This window comes from Mustela erminea, chromosome 6 (genome assembly GCF_009829155.1).
Source record: "Mustela erminea isolate mMusErm1 chromosome 6, mMusErm1.Pri, whole genome shotgun sequence".
In the NCBI taxonomy this organism is placed as follows: Eukaryota; Metazoa; Chordata; class Mammalia; order Carnivora; family Mustelidae; genus Mustela; species Mustela erminea.
The window spans coordinates 144584812-144603724 of NC_045619.1; the positions used below are offsets into that span (position 1 = coordinate 144584812).

Below are 18913 nucleotides of genomic sequence, written 5' to 3' on the forward strand. Positions count from 1 at the left end.
TTTTCCTGGATATCGGCTGAGCACTAACCTTTGGTGCTTTTGTTTACTCAGATTCAACAGTGTCTCTGCCGCGTCCTTGAGCTCCAGCACTGCGTTGCAGGGCCCGCGCTGCGCTGTGTGTAAGTCGAGCGTTTCTCTTAGCCCTTGCCCATTTACCTGGTGTGCTTCTCCTGTAGGTTCTGAAGGCCTCCGTGAGTCTGAAAGTTGAGTGCGTTTGGCGATAGCGTGTTAGAAGCTAAACGTGATGCAGCCAGTGGAAAAGGCGTCGTTTTGTATCTCACTCCCTGAATGCACGTGATTCTAGGAGCAACTGGCACGGGAGGCTGTGGAAAATGCCTTCTTCTAAAATTGGAAAAACCGATTACTCCCCGTGTATATTGTTTAAGCAGCAGAGGGAAAATGGAAAAGAAAGTGTCTGCCCTGATTCTGGCTGAAGACTTGCGCTCGTGCGGAGTGAGGAGCTTTCAGAGTGTGAGTGCTGGTTTCGCACTCGCCTGCGTGCGCCCTTGTCTGTGTCTGTTACACTCTTTTGGGACTCGGGTACCGCTTTGTATTTTTAGGGGTGACCCACTTCCTTAAGGGACTTAAACATTTTGGAGGATGATACTTGTTTTATACTTCACGACGTGCCTACGCTCTCGTGTGATCGCCCGTGACCATCTGCCTTGGTGTGTGGATGGAGGGAGGTGCCCCTCGCGACCTGCCGGCAGCCGGGGCTGTGATGCTGACCTGGGCAGCCCACGGAGCGGGTGTCCTCCCGGCTCCCCACTGTGGCTCCCCTGGGCCGTGGCGGTCAGGCCTAGCCCTGGCACTCGGCTGCTCACTGCTTTTCTCCTGCAACAGACGTAGGGACCTGTGTGGCTGATAAGGGGACTCAGAAGTTTTTTTCCTCTTCTGTGCATCTTTGAGAGGGCTTTGTGCGGCCATGCCAGGTTTTGTGGTAGAAAACTGAACTTGCCCAGTTGTAATGCAGTTTTGTTTGAATATGATAAAAGGAGGTTAAAAAAAAAAAAAGGAGACTGACTTTGTGAAATATCAAAAGTAAATGTGTGTGTGTAGCCCAAGTGGCCCAGATAGTAGCTATTTTTTGTGTGATACCTGCTTTCTCTGAGGCACTGCCGGGAGTGCTCTGGGCATCCCTGATTCATCCGGTCCTTCGAAGAACACTCGTATGTGCGTGTGTGTGTTCCAGGTGTGAGTGGGGTGGTCAGCTGCCTTCTCTTCAACCTGGAGCTCCCCGTACAGGGAGAGACCCTGATGTTAAAAGGATACACGCCTGCTCTGGAGATACCGTGGCCTGGGTTCCAGACCCTGCAACAAAGCAAATGTTCTAGTAAGTTGAATATTGCAACAAAGTGAGGCAGATGAATTTTTGTTTCCAGCGGCTGCAAGAATAACATTTACACTGTATCATAGGCAAGCGGCACGCGGTCGGCACGCGGTCGTAGCATTACACCTACAAAAATGTAAATACCTAAGTTAAAAATACTTGATTGCTAAAAACTTCTGACCATCGTTGGAGCTTTCAGAGAATCATCTTCACCGATCACAGATCACCATAATAAATAAATACAGTAATAATGAAGTTTGACATACTATGAGAATTACCAAGACAGAACGCAGAGACACGAAGTGAGCAAATGCTGTTGGAAAAATCGTGCCTATAGCCTTGCTGTACACAGGGCAGCCACTAACTTTCAGTTTTTGTAAAAAAAGGAAGGAAACGTCTGTGGAGAACAATGAAATGAGGCATGCGGGTTCTCGCAAAGGCCGACGAGCCGAGTGACAGCTCAGAAGGTAGCCCAGGTAGATACCGGCTTCTGGGCTGGTGCCCATGGCCACCAGGCGGGGCTCCCACGGACTGAGCTGGCTTGGACCAGAGCTTCTCTCCAAGATGCAGGGACACCCAGCAGAGGCCACCTGGCGCCTCAGACAAAGCACTGGGCAAAGTACGTGGACAGTCGGCTTCCCAAGGACTGGGACTGGACAGACAGGAAGCGAGGGCTGAGCCCTGTGGGCACTTCTGACGGCCTCGAGGTGGTCTCTGGGCCGCGGTGCCAGGAGGGGGCCCAGCAGAGCCCCGCAGAACTTCAGGGACCAAGACTGAGCCGTCTGCGGACGAAGGACCCGGGGTGGGCCCAGTCTGTGAGGGCCGGTGAGGTTCCTGGGAACCCCCATCCGTGAAACAGGAGGGTGACGTTGTCCCGCACCGAACACCTGCTAGTGAGCCGTCTGGTGAGCACATGCCCTCGGGCCCGCTATACCCCGCAGGCCCCCGAGATCTGTGTGCGTTCCCCCCAGATCGGTCCCGGCACATCTCAGCGGGTTCCACTTCAGTTTGTACCGAATTCCTGTTTTCCAGCTTTGAAAGCAGTGTCCTCCATGGCTGGTGCCTCCAGGGTCTTCTGGGGGGCGAGTTCCTGGCTCCCGCAGACCCGGCCTGGACCTCGAGGGGCGGCGCCGGAGCTCGGGCCTCTCGGGAGCCAAGGACAGCGCAAAGCCATGTCCCTTCGTTGTTAGCAGTTGAGGCTGCTCGGTTCTCGGGCGCTGAGTTGCCGCCCTGCCGGAGGCTGCTCCTCCTCGGAAGTCTCCCCGGGACACACCGAGTTCTGGGGTCGCTGCCGTGGGACGCGGTTGGACAACCTCACCCTCTCGCTCAGCCCTGCCCTGCTTGGTAGCCACAGCCTCAGAGATGGCCTGTGGGTGTAATTGTGTGTGTGCGTGTGTGTGAGTGTGAGTGCACGTGTGCGTGCGTGTGTGCATGCATGTGTGTGTCTTGTCAAGTTCTGCCGTGCTGTAGTGTTAGATTATAAGGTTCCTAATTTTTCGGCCTTTCCTGTGCGCTGGAAGGCCCCGAGGAGGGCTGGCTTTGGTTATGTCGGCCTCTGCGGCTCGCTGTGTGGCCTGGCTGTGCGGGCGCTGAGAGCACCGGGCCTTGCCCTTTGTTTCCGAAGCTGAGGACGTCACACTCTCCTGTGCGTGACGGGGAGCATTCAAAATCCACTCCAACCTCTGTGTCGCTTTCACGGGCTAGCGTCCGGCGGTGCGCCTGGGGGCTTACCTGGTGCTCAGGACACCCCTGAGAGCCCGAGAGAGCCTGCGTGGCTCCCAGGGGGCCAGCATCCCGGGCGGCGAGGAGCCCCCGGCCCCGCAGAGACACATGTGGTTCCGGGCCAGACACAGGCAGTGAGGCTGCGTGCCCGTGAACCTGCACTTACGGACACTTGGATTTGAATTTTGTAAAATTTTGACATATTGCCAAATATTATTCTTGTGCTTTTCTGCACTTAAAGTGTAGACATTGCAGTTGGGTCATGAGCTGTGGGAAAGCAAGTGTGGACTGGAGTGGGCGGGCCTCTGGCTGTGGTTTGCTGACCCCCTGGCTTCCGTTGGTTTGGAGAAAGTCAGTTTTGACCTGCTTGTAGCCTCCCTTTCTCCTGAAGATATATCTGACCCAGTTTGGTAAATTCTGTGACTCATTTTGTTTTTCGGTGGGGGGTTGTCATAAAATACAGCTGCTATCACTAGGAGAGGTTTTAGGGTGAAGGGTGTTTGAGAACTTTGTATTGTGCTCTTTAAGGAACTTGTGTAGAAACAGGAACAGCTTTCAGGTTTCATGAACACTTACGTGTCCACCGTGATGGCCAGGGGAGGGGCGCCCAGATCAGACCTTCCGGCTGTGCGTGAGCAAGCCGGCCCGCAGGGTGCTCCCGGGAGGGCAGTGTGGGCGGTTGCTGGCCACGAGCCTCACGTGACGGGCCCACCGTTAGAGGAGGGCATCCGGCCCAGACCCCAGCGCGGTGCGGGACACTCACACGGGACGGCCTCCGGAGGCAGGTGTGGTGGGCGCAGAGGCCGGGGTACTTGTTATTGCGGGGGGTAGGGGGGCCCATGCGGGTGAGCGCCCTCTCGGGCCTGCGGGTTGGCGGGGGCCCTGCGGGGAGGGAGCCTTCTCCAGGGTCGTGGGCAGGTCATCTTCCTGCATGAATCCCAACCCGTGTGTGTGTGCGTGTGCGTGTGTGTGTGTGTGTGTGTGCGCGCACGCCCCTCATCAAAGCGTGCCAGGTTTGCTTTTCATTTTGCTAAATGGTGTCATCTTTCTGCGCCTCTGCCATTTCTGCCCTTTGCTGGAGTGCTTCCGGCCTGTCATGATTATCTTCACTCCTCAAAATCCTTCCAGTTTCTAGAATGTTCCACAGTGGACTGTGTCTGATGAAAACACAAAAAGCTGGTTGCAGCAAGAGAACATGGTTTGGGATACAAACCGTGTTACAAGTGTTTCATCACGGGACCCCGAGCACTCAGGGGTAGAATGAAGACACGTGAGTGCAGACATCCTCTGGGAAGGTCAGCTTACAATTTTGGCGGTAAGTGTGTGTGTGTTTGCTCCTACTGACCACACTCACCGTGTGCACTCCCGGAATGAGAAGACAGGCGTGCTGCTCTGTGCTAGGATGAGGACCTCTGTCCAGTCTGTAGAAATCTGATTTATCAGGACTGTCTTCATGCGTCGGATTCCTGAAGCTGAAGTTCTCACGACTTCCTTCCTTGACCACAGAGTGATTTCTTTTCTTTAAATCATGAGCCCTGGTTCTTCTTAGAATAATGGTTCATTTACGAAAACTTCTGTCTGCAGCTTCATCAAGACCGAATTTGTTAATTTTCGTTCCGGAGTGAGCTCGATCCTGTATGGTGCTGCTGAAAGAGAGAATTCTTTAATTTGGACTCCTGTTCATCTGGTTTTAAATGTGAGACGGTAGCCTGCTGACCCTCCTCTTGCATTCAGGGACCTTAATAGTTAGGGTTATTTTGGAGAACCTGGACGAAGCCAGCAGTCGATCGAATAAGCAGGTTTCATACCTTGATTGCCTGGCTTCTCTGCCTGCGGTCCATTAAAAGCAGGAGCTAGAGAAGGCACACGGCCGAGCGGATGAGCAGACAGCAGCCAGAAGCACCCGCTGGGCCAAAGGGGCAAGGAGTCCACGAGGAGACCCTTCCGTGAGCGTGCAAGGTCGTGGCGGCTGCCGGGCCCATGGCGTGGACTCCGTGTTGGTGAAGTTGAGCTGGTGGTCTCCATTGCTGCCGGATAAGGACGGATTAGGTGGTCTGTCGGGAGGGAGAGTATTGGTGAAGTTCAGGAGGATCTTTTCCAGTGGTTAAAACCCTGCTTTTCTGGGAGCCTCTCCTGGCGTCTGGGACACCAGACACCGTGACAGGGTGTCCACGGGACCCAAAGGGAGGGTCTGCGGTCACTTGGCAAGAGTTTCCCTGGCTGGGAAGGGCAGGTGAGCACACGGACGCTGTCGGGAACCAAGGCCTCGTTTCCGGGAACGAGAGCCAGCGAGACCTAACGCAGGGGCTGACCACCATGCGGTTGTCGAGGGGTGAGCTCCCTTGCAAGCAGAAGAAGAAATGCAGAATAGTACTCGACAAGTAGTCCGTGATGCGGTCAAGTTTGGGAGCTTCAGTGCTGAGTTTTCAACCTGGGAAGCCGTAGCAGGAGCCAACGGGCTGGGCAGCACTGAGTGTGTGTGTGTGTGTCCGCGTGTGTGTCCACGTGTGTAAGATCCCCGCTGCGGGCTGTCCGGAGCCCCTCGCTCATCATCAGTCTTGTTGGGTGAGGCTTTCGTCCGTCAGGCTGACGGCTGCCTTCTCTCCGTTGTGAGCTTCCTGGCCTCCCGGAAACGAACGCACGCATATGAGAAGGCCCCAGACGGCCGGTCCTTGTTGAGGACACCACGTGGTCACGGACACTATCTGAAATCAGCTGGTCATTTTGGCCGTCAGCGGGCTGTCAAGCATGTCACTTACTGAGTTACAGCGAAGGGAAAAGCTCACTCTGAATCCAGTCTGGGAGCCAGCGGCGTATCAAGGGATACGGTGTCGCCTCTTCCCTGAGAGCGGGCCAAGGGCTGACTGCCGGCGAGCAGGACACCGGAGAAGGCTGCAGGCCGATAGTCGGTGGGGCGAGACCTGAAATCCTGACCGACCTTAGTTAACAGCTGGTGTCCTTTACAGACGAGCGCAAAGGACGCCCGTGTCACTGGGTTTCCTCTCCCTTTGTTCCTCGTGCCAGGCACTGCATGCAGCTTGGCCCTGTCCTCTGGCCTGTCCATCTGCCCCGGGTTCCTGTGCCATCGCGCGGCCTTCCTGCCAAGGCCTGCCTGCCTTCACGCGCGCGTCTTTCTCCCCACGGGTTTTTGTCTCAAAGCCAGTGTCTGTGCCACATGCACGGTAGATGCTCGAGATGCAGTCGTGTGCTAGGCCTCCTGCGGGGGAGCTGCTGGTTTCCACACCGAACTGTCTCGGCTTCCCAGCGGCGCCCTCCCTCAGGCCTTGGTCGGGCTGGGCTGCAGACGGGGTGCCCATGGCGGGGTGCTGGGACCGAGCTGGAGAGTGGGACCGGGATCTGGTCAAGCGCAGAAGTCAGTCTTGAGTTTCCTGTGTCTCGGGTCACAGACTGACCGGAGCTGAGCTGGAGCAGCTTTCTCCTGATGCGACCCCGACCCCCTGTGAGTTGGGCGGGAAGCCTACAGGTGTGCACCGAGCTCAGGTCCCGGGCAGGGGCAGGGAGGCCGGCAGGCATCCCCACAGGTGGGGTGAGCAGCTCCTCGTGGCGGGCTCTCCCCGGACTACAGAAGGACGTGGGATCTTGGCTTTCACCGGGGGCAGGGAGACCGCAGCGGCTATGAGCAGGGGGTGTTGCTGGTGTGAGGGCCGCCGCCGCAGCCACCTGCCGGGTCAGAGCAGGCTGTGACCGTGTGGGGCCCCGCAGCAGGAGCAGTTGCTTTGGGCTGATGGGGTCCTTCTTGAATAGAAAACAAAATCCTGTGCCTGACGCTCTTGGGGAGGAAAAGCGATTTCCCTTCCACCCTTTTGAGTTCTTAGCTGAGAGCAGCACAGTAAAACAGATCAACGAGAGAAGTTTAGCGTGTGTCATCTCACGGACGCCCGGGAGATGTCCGGGGAGAGGGGTCCCTCCCCGAGGAGGCTCAGGCTCAGGCTCCTGCGTCCTCGTAGGGGAGGAGGGGGTGGAGGCCTCTCGGAGGCGAGCGGAAGGTTTAGGGAGCGGGACTGGGTCTCTCAGCGCAGGCGGGAATGTGACTGTGGCCGTCCATCCGGGTGCGGCTGACCTCTCATCTCTCCTGGGACGAGAGTCCGTCTTCCTGGCTGGGGAATCATCCGGGACCGGGACTCAGGACACTGAGGTCCTCTTGGAGGGTCTGTGTTGACGCGGACATGTGGAGGTGAGGCAGGTGAGGAGAGTTCGGAGAAAGCGTCTCCCTGCACCTGCTGTCTCTCTGGTGCTTCCATCCATCCACATCACCCGTGTGCCACGGCCGTCCGGGACACTGTTCTACTGTGGGGTGATGGGCCCCGAGCTCCTGCGGCCCTACTTTGGGGTGCTGTGTGCTGCCCTCCTGATTCTTTGCTCCGAGACTCCCCCACAAAGACCAGACATCCAGGTCTGGCTATTTGCCTAATTACTGACCATCTGTAGGGTCTCATGGTCCATGCGCCCATGTACTTTCCGTATTATTAAAATTAATTCATGTCAGACTCCTAACTGCCTTCTGAGCTCCCAGCCACCACGTTCTAGAGCTAGTGCTCCCACAACGAGTTGATTACGACTCTAAGAAATGGAGAAGGGTCACTTTGTATGAGCTTGTGTGATCTCGTAGATGCAAATGGACAATTCCCATCAATGTTTAAACTTTTGACAGTCTCCTTCAGACTCCTGGTGGCAGTCACTGGTCTGGGCCGCCACCCCCTCTCCCACTGAGGAGGAGCTGCAGAAAGAGTCAGAGATGTCCTCGGGGTCTCAGCGAGGGCTTCTGGGGTTCTGTCTCCTCCCCTGGGTTCTTCCCGTTACACCCTTCGTGGGACCCCCGCGGGGGAGTGGTTACACGGCCTGAGCTACTGGCTGGCTAAGCAGGTTAGCTGACATTTTTCATTATATTTTTCCAGCGTTGCTTGAACTAACTTAGACAAATATGTACCAGAAACAAACGTGTCTGCATTCCAGCGGGACTCTCTGTTCTGAAGGCTTTCTGTGGCGAGCACCCTTTGTTTGTAGGGAAACATCAGAGTCTCAGAGCTGGAAAAGCCTGAACAGGCAGGTGTCTGACTTCTGGCACGTGCGTCACGTGCTGTCCGGAGCGAGCTGACCGTCAGCAGGGGCGGAGGCGCCCACGGCGGTCCTTCCCCAGGTGGCGGCCCGGTGCCCTGGTGCGCCTGCCCCGGCCTCGCACCTCCCCCTGCCTCCGAGTCTGGAGGCGCCTGTCTCCACGTTCGGACAGCCCCGGCCTCCCTTGGCCGCTTACTGGACGGGAGTTCCTCCCCGTTCCCGGCCGTCGCCACTACCCATCTCTCACCGTTGGCTTCCGGTGTTCTGGAAGCCTCGCTCCTTCCCCAGGATGGCTCCCGAGAGCCGAGCAGACACTGGCGGATTCGTGGTGCGTGTCTGGTACATTTTCACAGATGAGTTAACGACCAGCGTGGGTGAAGAGAGAGCTGTGTCGCTCCTCCAGAACGCTGTGAGCTCCTAGAGGGTTTGTGTGAAAGCCGCCCTGTTTCTGCCGGCTTGGGGTCCTCAAATTAGGCATCGATGGTTTTTAGATGTGTGTGTGCCTGTATGTGAGAGGGACCGTCATTTCTGGACCAGTGTGGTTCACGGGAAGCTGGGAAACGACCGTGTTTCATAGGGAAAACAAATGGCCACGTGAACTCTGTGCAGAGGGCTCGAGAGGAGGCCCTCAGCGCCGGTGTCCCTGTAGAACCCAGTGCGAACACGGACTATGTGTGGGAGTTAGTGTCAGTGCAAAGCAGCACCAGGAGTCTTCGTTTAAGGGTCGTCGCACAAAACATTAACGGCTTACCCCACTTTGCTAAATGGTGGAGAGTAAGACTCCCTTGACAACCACACTGGACGGTGACATCGCATGAGGCTGGCTGTGGCTGCTTCCCGTTCTCCTCCAGCCAGCGGTGACAAAGGCTGATTTTCCACGTCAACTTGATTTTTCCAGGCCTTGCTTTGGGTTGGTTAGAATACGCCAAGAGACCCCGACTTTCAGACCGGTCCAGGTCACGACTTCGTGTTTGACTAGCGGCATCTCTGTGGTTCGGGTGGAAATGCGCTCATTGATCAGGCCCCAGGGAGTGGATGCAGATGGGTGTCCTGCTGTCCGTTGGCTCCGTGGACCCCTTTCATGGCCCAGCTTCCCGCCCTGCTCCACAGCCCGCCGTTGGCAGGGTGCTTTGGAGAGGGGCTGAAGTGTCTTTGGACAAAGTTTGAACTTTCTACTGCAGTTCTTTGAAATTAAGAATCATCATGAATAAGGCAAACTCGCGCGAACCGGTGCTGTGTCCAGTTTGGCAGTCCTGGTCCTGTGCTCCTGTCTTCGTGCGCTGTTGAGTGATGAGAGGGTTTTAGGTCGGGAGTTGAGTGCCCGAGTCCTGAGAAGGTTCACTCTGTGGACGGCATGGGGCTTCTTGCGAGGCAGGTTCAGGGAAGGATCCGGCTTTCTCAGTCGGCTGTTGTGATGCTGGAACTTCCTTTCTTGGGACCCGTTTCTTTACGGAGAGACAAGGGCAGGTAATTCCTGCCTCGAGGGCTGTGGGGAGAGCCCTGTGCCAGTGCCAGCCGCAGGTCTGGCCCCAAGCCTCCAGCGTGACCTCGTTCGTACTATGTGCGTGTCTGGCGACAAAATGCATTATCTGTACAATTTGTAGAAAATTACATAAGGGAAGAAGGAAGCCAGGGCACTAACCTAAAGCGTGCTAAGCCCTTCGGCCTCGTCCTTGAAGGGCTTTTAGTCCCTCAGCTCTGGCGGTGGTGCCCGGAGTCCGTCATCTGGGAGCCGGGACCCCCGCGTCCCCAGGGGGCTCCCCATTCCCCGCACCCCACCGTCCTGCCCGTGCCTGTGGGTCTCCCTCACACTCTGGCGGGGCCCAGACTTCGCTGCTCTCTCCAGCTGGCCCTTCTTAGCAGTTGGCTCGGAGACCAGAGGGGAGGGGCCAGTTACTACAGAAGCACAGGGAATCGAAGTAGAATGTGAGCTACGTCTGCGTCTTGTTGCTTTATTTTAATCTAAGCACAAAAGACAAGTGTCAAAACACAATCACTGTTAATTACGCCACACAGACTCCAAGTTTGGGGTCTGCTGTCAGAGCTCCAGCAGTTTTGAAGATCTTGGCCTGAGCTCATGGGTATTTTTGGCGACTCTGCTACCAAACGTTTGGAAGTACTATAGGAAGAGTAAAGGAAACGTCTAATTACGAGCGCTCGATAAAAATTCCAAAATCATGTTTCATAATAATTTTTCAGATTTATCTGTAGACAGGCCTTGGTTTAACAAATACGGATTGCCTGTCTGCTGGGAGCTGGGAACGTGACGGGGAGGCAGAGGGGCTGGCCTGGGCGGTGGTGTGTGTGGTGCAGAGGGCGTCCGGCCTGCTCTGGGGGATCAGGCGCCCACACAAAACTGTTCCCATGTTGATGCGTTCATTCATCGACCTGTTCCGGGGCAGACTGCTCACGGAAGATCATATTTTTTCACATAACAGTATCTTGTGAATATTTTCTCACGTCTTAAATATTCTGTGAAAAATGGGGCAATCTTTGAGCCCCTGAGAGAAACGCAGAGTTCCTGGGGATTCGAGCCTCAGGCGTGAGTCCGGCTGAGAGCAGGGGAGGTCGAGGCAGGTAGTGGCCTGGGTGTGTTACTAAAGTTTTCGTTAACCCGTCCCCCCAGCGTGGAGGCCTGAAACAGGGAACATCCTTACTGTACAGTTTCGGGGGTCCTGGGTCCATGGGGAGATTTGCTGGGCCGTTCCGGCTTGAGACGCCTGCCAGGCCTGCGTGCCCCCCACGCCCCCCGTGACTCGGTGGGGCTGGAGGTGCTTCTGAGGGGGCGTGCTCACCACCCAGGCCTCTCCACGGAGATGGAGATGGGAGGCTGAGCTCCTCTTGACCCCCCAAGCCCTGTGTCACGTTCTACCCACCACCCCCCCCAGCCCTGACACTGGCGCGGGGACCACAGGACGTGGGGCCACCGGGGCTGTCTGGATCTGGCTCCTAGGCCGCGGGGGATTTTGAGATTGTCGTAAAGCTAAGCCCAGAGGGGTTTTAACGGGGGTTTGGTAGAATCCGGCTGGAACATGGGGACTGAGCGGAGGCCACGGCGGGCGTGTGCGGGGTCAGCCGTAAACCTCGGGACCCTGCCAGGCGTGTGCGGAGTCGGCCGTAAACCTCGGGACCCTGCCGGGGGCACGTGGACAGCTTCGTGGCTTGATGTGCAGTGCTTGGAAGGGTGTGCCCTCTGAAGTCACCATCAAGGCATACCTTCGTTTGGGGTTGGGGACTGTGTTTAGGTCTTGTTACAGTCGAAGGTCGTCTGAAGGGGAGAGGCCTGGAGGGTGGGGGTCGTTCCGGTGATGGGAGCCGGCAGTGTCCCAAGGGGGGGTCGTGGCTTGCAGGGGTGGGAGGTACAGATCCGAGATTGCCGAGGACGGGGTGGGGCGGGCGCGCAGGGAGCCGCAGGGGCTCTAGGCTTCCTTTGTGCTCCCGCGGACCGTGGTGTTGCTTCCCGCGGTGGTTTTGTGGAGGATGCCTGTGAGGCTGGCCTGACAGCCTGAGTTCGCTGAGATCACTTAGGAGTTTCCGGCCGGAGCGCTCTGGTGGCTGGTGGGCTGTAGGGACCCTCTTCTCAGGAAAGGACTGGACATGAGGACACCCGTGGGGGCTCAGCATGGTGGGGGGAGGGCCCCCATGGAGCCCGAGCCCTGATTCACCTCGGACTCAGCCGTTGTCCCCGATGCTCCGTGTCGTGAGTGTCCTGGGGCCGCGTGGCCTGAGAATCTCTGGGAGCAGGTGGGCAGGGCTCCGGCGCATTTGCGTGGCCCCACCGTGTGATGCCGGCGCTCTCCCTTTGTGTGTGTCCTCGTCTTGCACATCAGATAAAAATGGTTAAGGCTTGAAGATGCGTGTACCGGCAAGCGCCAGACAGGGAAAGAGCGCGGAGCCGGGCTTCCGGGCGGGAGTTTGGGTGCCCGCGGCTGTGTTCAGGGCCCTGCGAGTGGGGGGTCTCCGGGTCGTGTGTTCAGGGCCCCTGGGGGTGGCGGGGTCTCCGGGTCGTGTGTTCAGGGCCCCTGGGGTTGGTGGGGTCTCCGGGTCGTGTGTTCAGACCCCAGGTGCCCGCCAGCCGCGGGTAGGGACGGGCCTGCGTCCACCCGCTCCTGTGGATGCTGATTTCCAGGACAGGCTCAGAGGGTGGCCAGATTCCCTTTCCGTCTGCGGGGCCTGCACACGCCTGGGGTCTCTGGCGGCCGCTCCCCGTGCTCAAGACCCTGTACCTTGTTCCCCTCGAGGCCTGTTCAGGGATGGTCAGTGGTGGGCAGCTGCCTAATCGTGATTTTTAGGTACAAAACATTCCAGAATCTTAGTAAAAGCCTCATGAGGACAGTAGGTATGCGTGTGACGGCGAATGGGAAAGGGTTTATGAGGAGCTCTGTGGGGAAGGGAAGCAGCGGGTTCGGCAGGACGTGGCGGGAATGTCCGGAGGAACCGTTCTCGAGTCCAACTGTGCGGTCAGTCTGAGGACCTGGGACAAAGGCCTTCGAGATGGGGGACGGTGGAGCAGCCGCCCAGGCACTCCCCTCCCCGACGCCTGTCTGTGCGGCTGCTGGTATGTTCCATGAGGCAGTGCTGTGGCCTTGGGTGCAGACGGCTGTGCAGGTGGCCGTGCAGGTGACTGTCTGGCCTGGCCTAGCCCCCGCAGGCTGCCCCAGTGGCTCGGGGTGCTGGTCCTGGAGCGTGTGCCCAGGAATATGGGGGTGATGGCCCTGACCAGCCCCGGTATCCTCCCGCTCGGGCGGTGAGCTGTGCCCACTGCAGAGCCTCCCAGGTCTGGGTTTGCTTGGGTCCAAAATGAAGGTTTAGACTCCGACAGCAACTGAGCACCATGACCTGGTCCATTCAGGGACCTTGTGCTGGGTCAGCAGTGACAGAAACATGCCACATCCTTCCTTCTGGATGCTGACTGGGACCTGTATTTGTGTCCGCTGCTGTGCTCGATCCTGGGTTTCCCAGGACTAGGAGGTGGGGCTCGGCCGGCACGTTGGAGAAGTCGGCCGGGGAGGGAAGCGGGGCTGCTCTCCACGAAGCCAGGAAGCTCCATGTTGGGGGCCGCAGCGCCGGGGGCCGTGGGGGCAGGGGCATGGCTGGGCTATGGGGAGGAGGCTGGCCGAGCCCCTCACCCTCTTTTCACACCGGGCGTCCTGCGGACAGAGAACACCCCCTTCTCCTACAGAATGTTCTGGGGGTCTCCAGGAAAGGGAGCAAGACGGTTGGTGGCAGAGCTGGGGGCAGCCGGCGAGAGACTATGCTGGGAGCCGCCGTGGGGGACGCGGCTCGGAGACCAGGGTGTTTGGTACTGGAGCCACACACCAGTGTCCTGTACACCGAGCAGAGGCTCGAGAAAGAGGGGAGTCTGTTGTGACATGCCAGAGCGGTGGCGATGGTGGATGTCCAGCGCTGCAGATGTCCCCGTGGGCTGACAAGGTGGGGACCCCCACAGGCCCTCCCAGACCTTGGCAGAGCCTGCCCCGCCCCCCTCCCTTGGCCTCGACCAGCCTTAACTTCAGTTCTTTGTCGGGGGGTGGGAATTGACACCCGCCTTGAGGTGAATTACTTGATGTGAGGAAACATGCACCTCTGTTCTGAGGAGGGAAGCAATGGTGCCGGTCCCCGGGCTCAGCCTGTCCTGGTCCTGGCTGGCTCTGTGAGATGGCGCGTCCCTGCTGGGCGAGGGACCAAGGCTCTGTAGTCCAGTCCCTGGCTGCATCTACCTGTGCCCAAGTCCACTCTTTGGCTGGGGTCCCTTGCAGGGTTTCGTGGCCACGTAAGGAACACAGAGGGACAAGGATTTAAACCCCAAGTTGTGCAAATTGCTTTAAAGACGTCGATTCTGACTCGGTCTGGGCTGGGCCTGGCCACCCATGTTCTCGAGCGCTCCCCAGAGACCCCTGAGTGCCTCTCTCTGCGCCAAACCTCTGGCCGGGGTGTGGGGGGCGGAGGGCGGGCGGGAAGACGCTCTGCAGGGCGGTGGGGAGCAAACGGTGCAGGCTCGCCGCCCGGCTCGCAGGTCCGTGGACGGAGCACAGACAGGCCTGTCCCACGAGCTGGTTCAAGCATGCAGGGTCCTCGTGTGGACGCGGTGCTGTGGGCGCCTGCCTTCGTGGCCAGCACGGTTCGCGGACGGGTCTTCCCCGTTTCCGGGGCTCAGAGAGCGGCTGCGGGATCGGCTTCGAGCTCCGAGGGGCTGTGCGGGACGTCACTGCCTTCCGTTCCGCGTTCACTCTCCTTCCTCCTCACCCCGCCCCGCTCGGTGGTGCCTGAGCCCTCACCTGGGCAGCGCACCTGCAAGTCTCTTCTCTCACTCTGGCCCCTGGCGGCTAGCTGCGGCCCGGCCGCTGTCGCCTGAGTGTCCCCTTGTCAGCTGGCAATTTCCAGCGGCTGCGCGGGGCCCGGGAGGGGCGGGGCCGTTGTGCTCGCTCGCCCACATGTGGCCTCCGGGACCCCGGAACGCGCGATTCCACCGTGGGGCCGCTGCCAGCAGGGTCCAGGGTCCCTCCCTCAGAGCCCTGCAAGGCTGCCGGGTGAACACGCGCAGTGGACGCCTTCTCACGGTCAGCGGACTTCCGAAGCCGTAGGCGTCCGCGGTGGCTCCCTCTCCCTGTGGGCGTGGACGGGGGGGGGTGGTCCCTGGGGCGGGCTTGAAGCTGGGCCGCGGGCTGGAGAGCGTCCTGGGCGGGGCGTGATGAGTTCCCTGGGGCCCCGGGGCCTTGCCCGCCACCTCGCAGCCCCTGGGCGCTACCAGTGCTCCGCTCCCCTGGGAGCTCGAGGAGCAGCGCACGCTGGAGCTGACGAGGGCCCTCCGTCCCGGAGCTGGGCAGGGCCGAGCGAGCCTCCCGGGCGCCCTGGCCTCCTGTAGCTCTGGCATTCCCAGCACGCTCTGCCGCACGCACCGTCTCAGACCGGGTCCCTGGACGTCGCTGCTTCACCTCCGGAAACAGCTCGCGGCGGGTCTGCGTGCTTCCGACGGCCCCGCGGCTCTGGGACAGCGGCCGTGGCTCTGCCGGCCTCCGTGTTCCCGCCGTGGACCACGCGGCGCTGTGCTCTGTGCTGTCTCGGGCCTTCTTCAGGCAGACGTCCTGTACAGCACGTTCACCAGAAACTAGCCTGTAAGGCACCTCCTGTTCCAAATCCAGCTTCTTTCTTGTTCGAAGGCCGTTGAGTCGCGCTGAGGAGAGCGCATGGACCTTCGGGACCAGCTGCCTGAGTGGACCTCGGCTCCGAGCCCGCCGACACTGTCCTCCCGGGCCCCGGGACCTGCATGGCGGCTCGCTGGCGGCTCTTGCCTCATGGGGTTGGGTGAGGATGGAACCGCCAGCGAGGCCGGGCGTCCCTGGGACTCAGCGGCAGCTCACCGACCGGTGAACACACAGGTGTCCCGGGAGAGCTCAGGATTAGCCTGAGGGGAGGTCGCGTCTGAGCAGACAGATGGAGAAGACTGAGGGTTCCAGGGGAACGGAACAGGCTGACGACAGCGGCAGCGCGTGGCCGGAGCCCGTGTGGGCCCACGTCGGGACGGCCGGGGCGTTCTTGGGAGCCTGTCCTCCAGCAGCGGGGTGCGGACTCGCTGGGGACGCTGTGTTCACAGCCACATGTGTTTGTGAACACATCCGCACAGCAGATGGGTCTTTTGAACTTGGAGTCTGAAGCCCTTACCCTGGGAGCTTGCACAGGCCCCGTGGGCGGAGCAGGTCTGGGACGGGTCTGAGGGGCTGGCGTCCTTGCACGGTGCCTGCCTGCAGGTGGCTGTCCCCAGACCGCCTGCGCGCACTGGAGCGTTCCGCATCTCCCAGATACGAGTCCTCCATGTCCTTTTCCGGTTTTTGTCTCTGCCTGTGATGGAGTCCGTGCGTCAGCCCACGCTTCCCTTGGCCATGGGAGTGCGGAGCTGACAGCTGGTCATCCTCCCTGCTCAGCACCCGGTGGCCGAGGGCGTCTCTGTCCCGAGGAGCCGAAGTTTCCTTATGCACCTCACTCGCGACAGCCTTGGGCTACTTGAGTTTTTGATGCACAGCAGTGTCCTAACTTCATAGTGGCTGGTGGGGGAACCCTAAGCCAGTGGGGGACCTCGTGCTCCTGTGAGCGCCTGCAGGTGGTCAGGCCACAGGTCCCCGAGAAGAGAGGTGGACGCCTTGTGGGTCGGAGAGTAGGAGCAGCCAGGGTGTGGACGGCGGAGGCAGCGCGCGTAGCAGTGACGTGTGCACAGAAGCAAGCCGGGTCCTGGGCCACGGATGAAGAGGTGCGTCGTTTGGGCCTGAAGGTGTTCACGCACAGTCCCCTGGCAGTGTTTTTCCATCGCGAGGTGCTCAGTCTGCTGGGGCGGTTGGGGGGGGGTCTGCCCAGGGTGGGGGGATCCCCAGAGCTCCATAGTGAGGGGATCCGCGGGGGGGGTGCAGAAGGTGAGGCCACAGCCTGCCCCTGCCTCCCACTGTGCCTGGAGGAGTGTCTTCCTCCCGAGACTGACACAGTGGGTGCTGCCGCCCGCTGAGGAAGGGCTGAGGGAGGAGGCCGCTGTCCACGCTGGGAGCCCTCCTGTCCCCTGTGCTCCTGCCTCTGTTGTCATGTGCTGTTCTGGGCTCCAGGAATCGCGAGCTCAGGCTGCTTCTTGGCTCCCGCTCTGCCCCGCCTCCCAGAGGCCTCCCAGAGGCACAGGCCGCTCAGTGCGAGGCGGTGAGGGTTCCTCCCCCAGAGGCTATTGCCTTTATGACAGATCAGAAGGTGTCTGGTGTGGGCGCGGGGACCCTGGTTCTAGCATGATTCCTGCCCTGCACACGGGAAGCCCTGCTTCCTAGACCACTCCTACCCCAAGCCTCCCGTGGACTGACTGTGGACCTACCGGGGACCAACCGTGGACCGACCATGGATCAACTGTGGACTGACCATGAACTGACTGTGGACCGACTGTGAACCGACCGTGGACCAACCGTGGGCTGACCATGGATTGACCGTGGATGGACTATGGGACTGACCACAGACTATGGACTGATCGTGGATGGACCGTGGACTGACCATGGATTGACCATAGACTGACCATGGACGGACTGTAGACTGACCACAGACTATGGACTGACGGTGGACGGACCGTGGACTGACCATGTGCTGACTGTGGGTCTAGCTGCTTGGCTTCTGCAAGGAATCAGGAGCAGGACAGGAGGCAGAGACACTATTTGCAGATTATGGCTCCTGGAGCTCCGTGTCTCAGAGCGGCCCTGATGTGGGCATCGCTGTGGAGGGAGACCAAGGCTCAAGGGGTTGGGGCCAAGGGGAAGGTGGGGGAGAGGGCTTCTGGCAACCCCAAGCCTCTGCTGGAACACTGGTCCAAGCTCCACATTGGGATGTCCTCCGAAAATGACAGGTGGGCGGGGAATGTGGGCTTCTTCCGTGCTGGCGTGCTTGTGGTGGCTCAGCCGTGCGTCCAGGGGACAAAGGGCGGAGCTGTGAGGCTTCATCTGTGACCCTTCCCAAGACCTCGGTCAGCTTTCTGCAGGCCCGCTGCTTTCAGACCGGCTGGTCCAGGATGCTCTGTCCCCTTTCAAGTTGCACCAAAGGAATGAAGTGAACCAAATACGATAATTTATTTTGAATATTTAATGCATTTAGTGTATCAGAATGCTTAAATACTTAATATATGAGAATACTAAGCAAGGACTTTCCCCTCCATTTCCAAAGCAAAGGAATAAACAACCTTTTAGTTGGCAGGGACCTTACTATGTTTCTAAAAAGACAGTGAGCGCTGTTCTAAAATAGTACCATCTGTTCCTTCGCACAGATCCTAGTAAAGTCCCAGCTATATTTCTACTATCTCCATGTGACAGATTGCAGAGACATTTTTTCCTACTAGAACTTCATGATGCTTTCCTTCTAAGTGGTGAACAGAAGTACGGGGGGTAAATCTCAGAAACGAGCGGTAATTCCCGTCTCCCGAGAGCTGCGGTTGTCAGCCTTCCCCAGCCGGCGGTGTGCGTCACCACGGCAACAGGCCGCTGCGTGCACAGCGGTGCGGGGGTCGCCAGGGCGACGTGCAGCCTTCTCCCGGGGAGCGCGATGGTCTTCCTCCAGTTCCCGGCTGCGGCTTCTCTTGTGGGAGCCGCTGCGGCAGCCCCGGCGGGGCAGCCAGAGGGACGCCCTTCCCGGGGCACCTGCGGGGGCTGCTCCGGGAAGCCGTGGTTGCCCGCCGGGGAGGGCGCAGCGGTTTGGGAGGCCTGGAAGGCGCCAGCCAGCACCTCGGTCACATGCTCTGTTGGGAACATCCCACACCCGTGCCTGAGGAGACCAGAGCCGACCTGCCGTGACCTCTAAGCCATTTTTGGGCTTAATTCCGCTCCTGCTTATTGAAACTGTGTTTGTCCGTCTGTGGGACAGAGGGAGGAGCGCTGTCCGGATGGCTGCGGCGCCTTGAACCTGTCTTACTCGTTGCTGAGTCCGGTGCTGATGATAACTACGGGCTAACTTTTCTCTGTGCTCCACGGAACGTGGGCAGGTCTCAGTTTTCCCAGAAGACGGTCCCGGTCATTGAGACCGACTCCAGTCAGTTAGCGCTCGGAATGTTCTAGAGGAGTTCAAAAGTCATGCGCTGAGCTCTGTGTGGGGTCTGGTTCTCTTTACTGTGTGATCCGGGCTCCACACGTGCTGGGGGTGTTGGGGGAGATCTTGCCCTGCGCGTCCCTGTTGGTCCCATGAGTTTTCTCTTTGGAAGGCAGTGGGGTCTCCTTAAAGGGACTGTGCATGTGTGCTGGACCCAACCAAACCCAGCAGGAGGCGGGAGCTCTAGGCATGGGT

General features: G+C 59.2%; 1 protein-coding gene across 5 annotated transcripts in view; it reads left to right on the plus strand.

The window, feature by feature from the left end:
- The window catches only part of DIP2C (disco interacting protein 2 homolog C), a 348933-nt gene that overhangs the window by 108509 nt on the left and 221511 nt on the right, over nucleotides 1–18913 (plus strand). The window contains exon 1 of one of the 5 annotated variants that reach the window (XM_032349896.1): nucleotides 892–1333. The exons of the other annotated variants lie outside the window; for them this stretch is intronic. Within the exon in view, the coding sequence (XP_032205787.1) occupies nucleotides 1258–1333 (76 nt within the window). The 5' untranslated portion in view covers nucleotides 892–1257. Of the gene's footprint in view, nucleotides 1–891; nucleotides 1334–18913 lie in introns of those variants that run through there. 5 annotated transcript variants of the gene reach the window in all.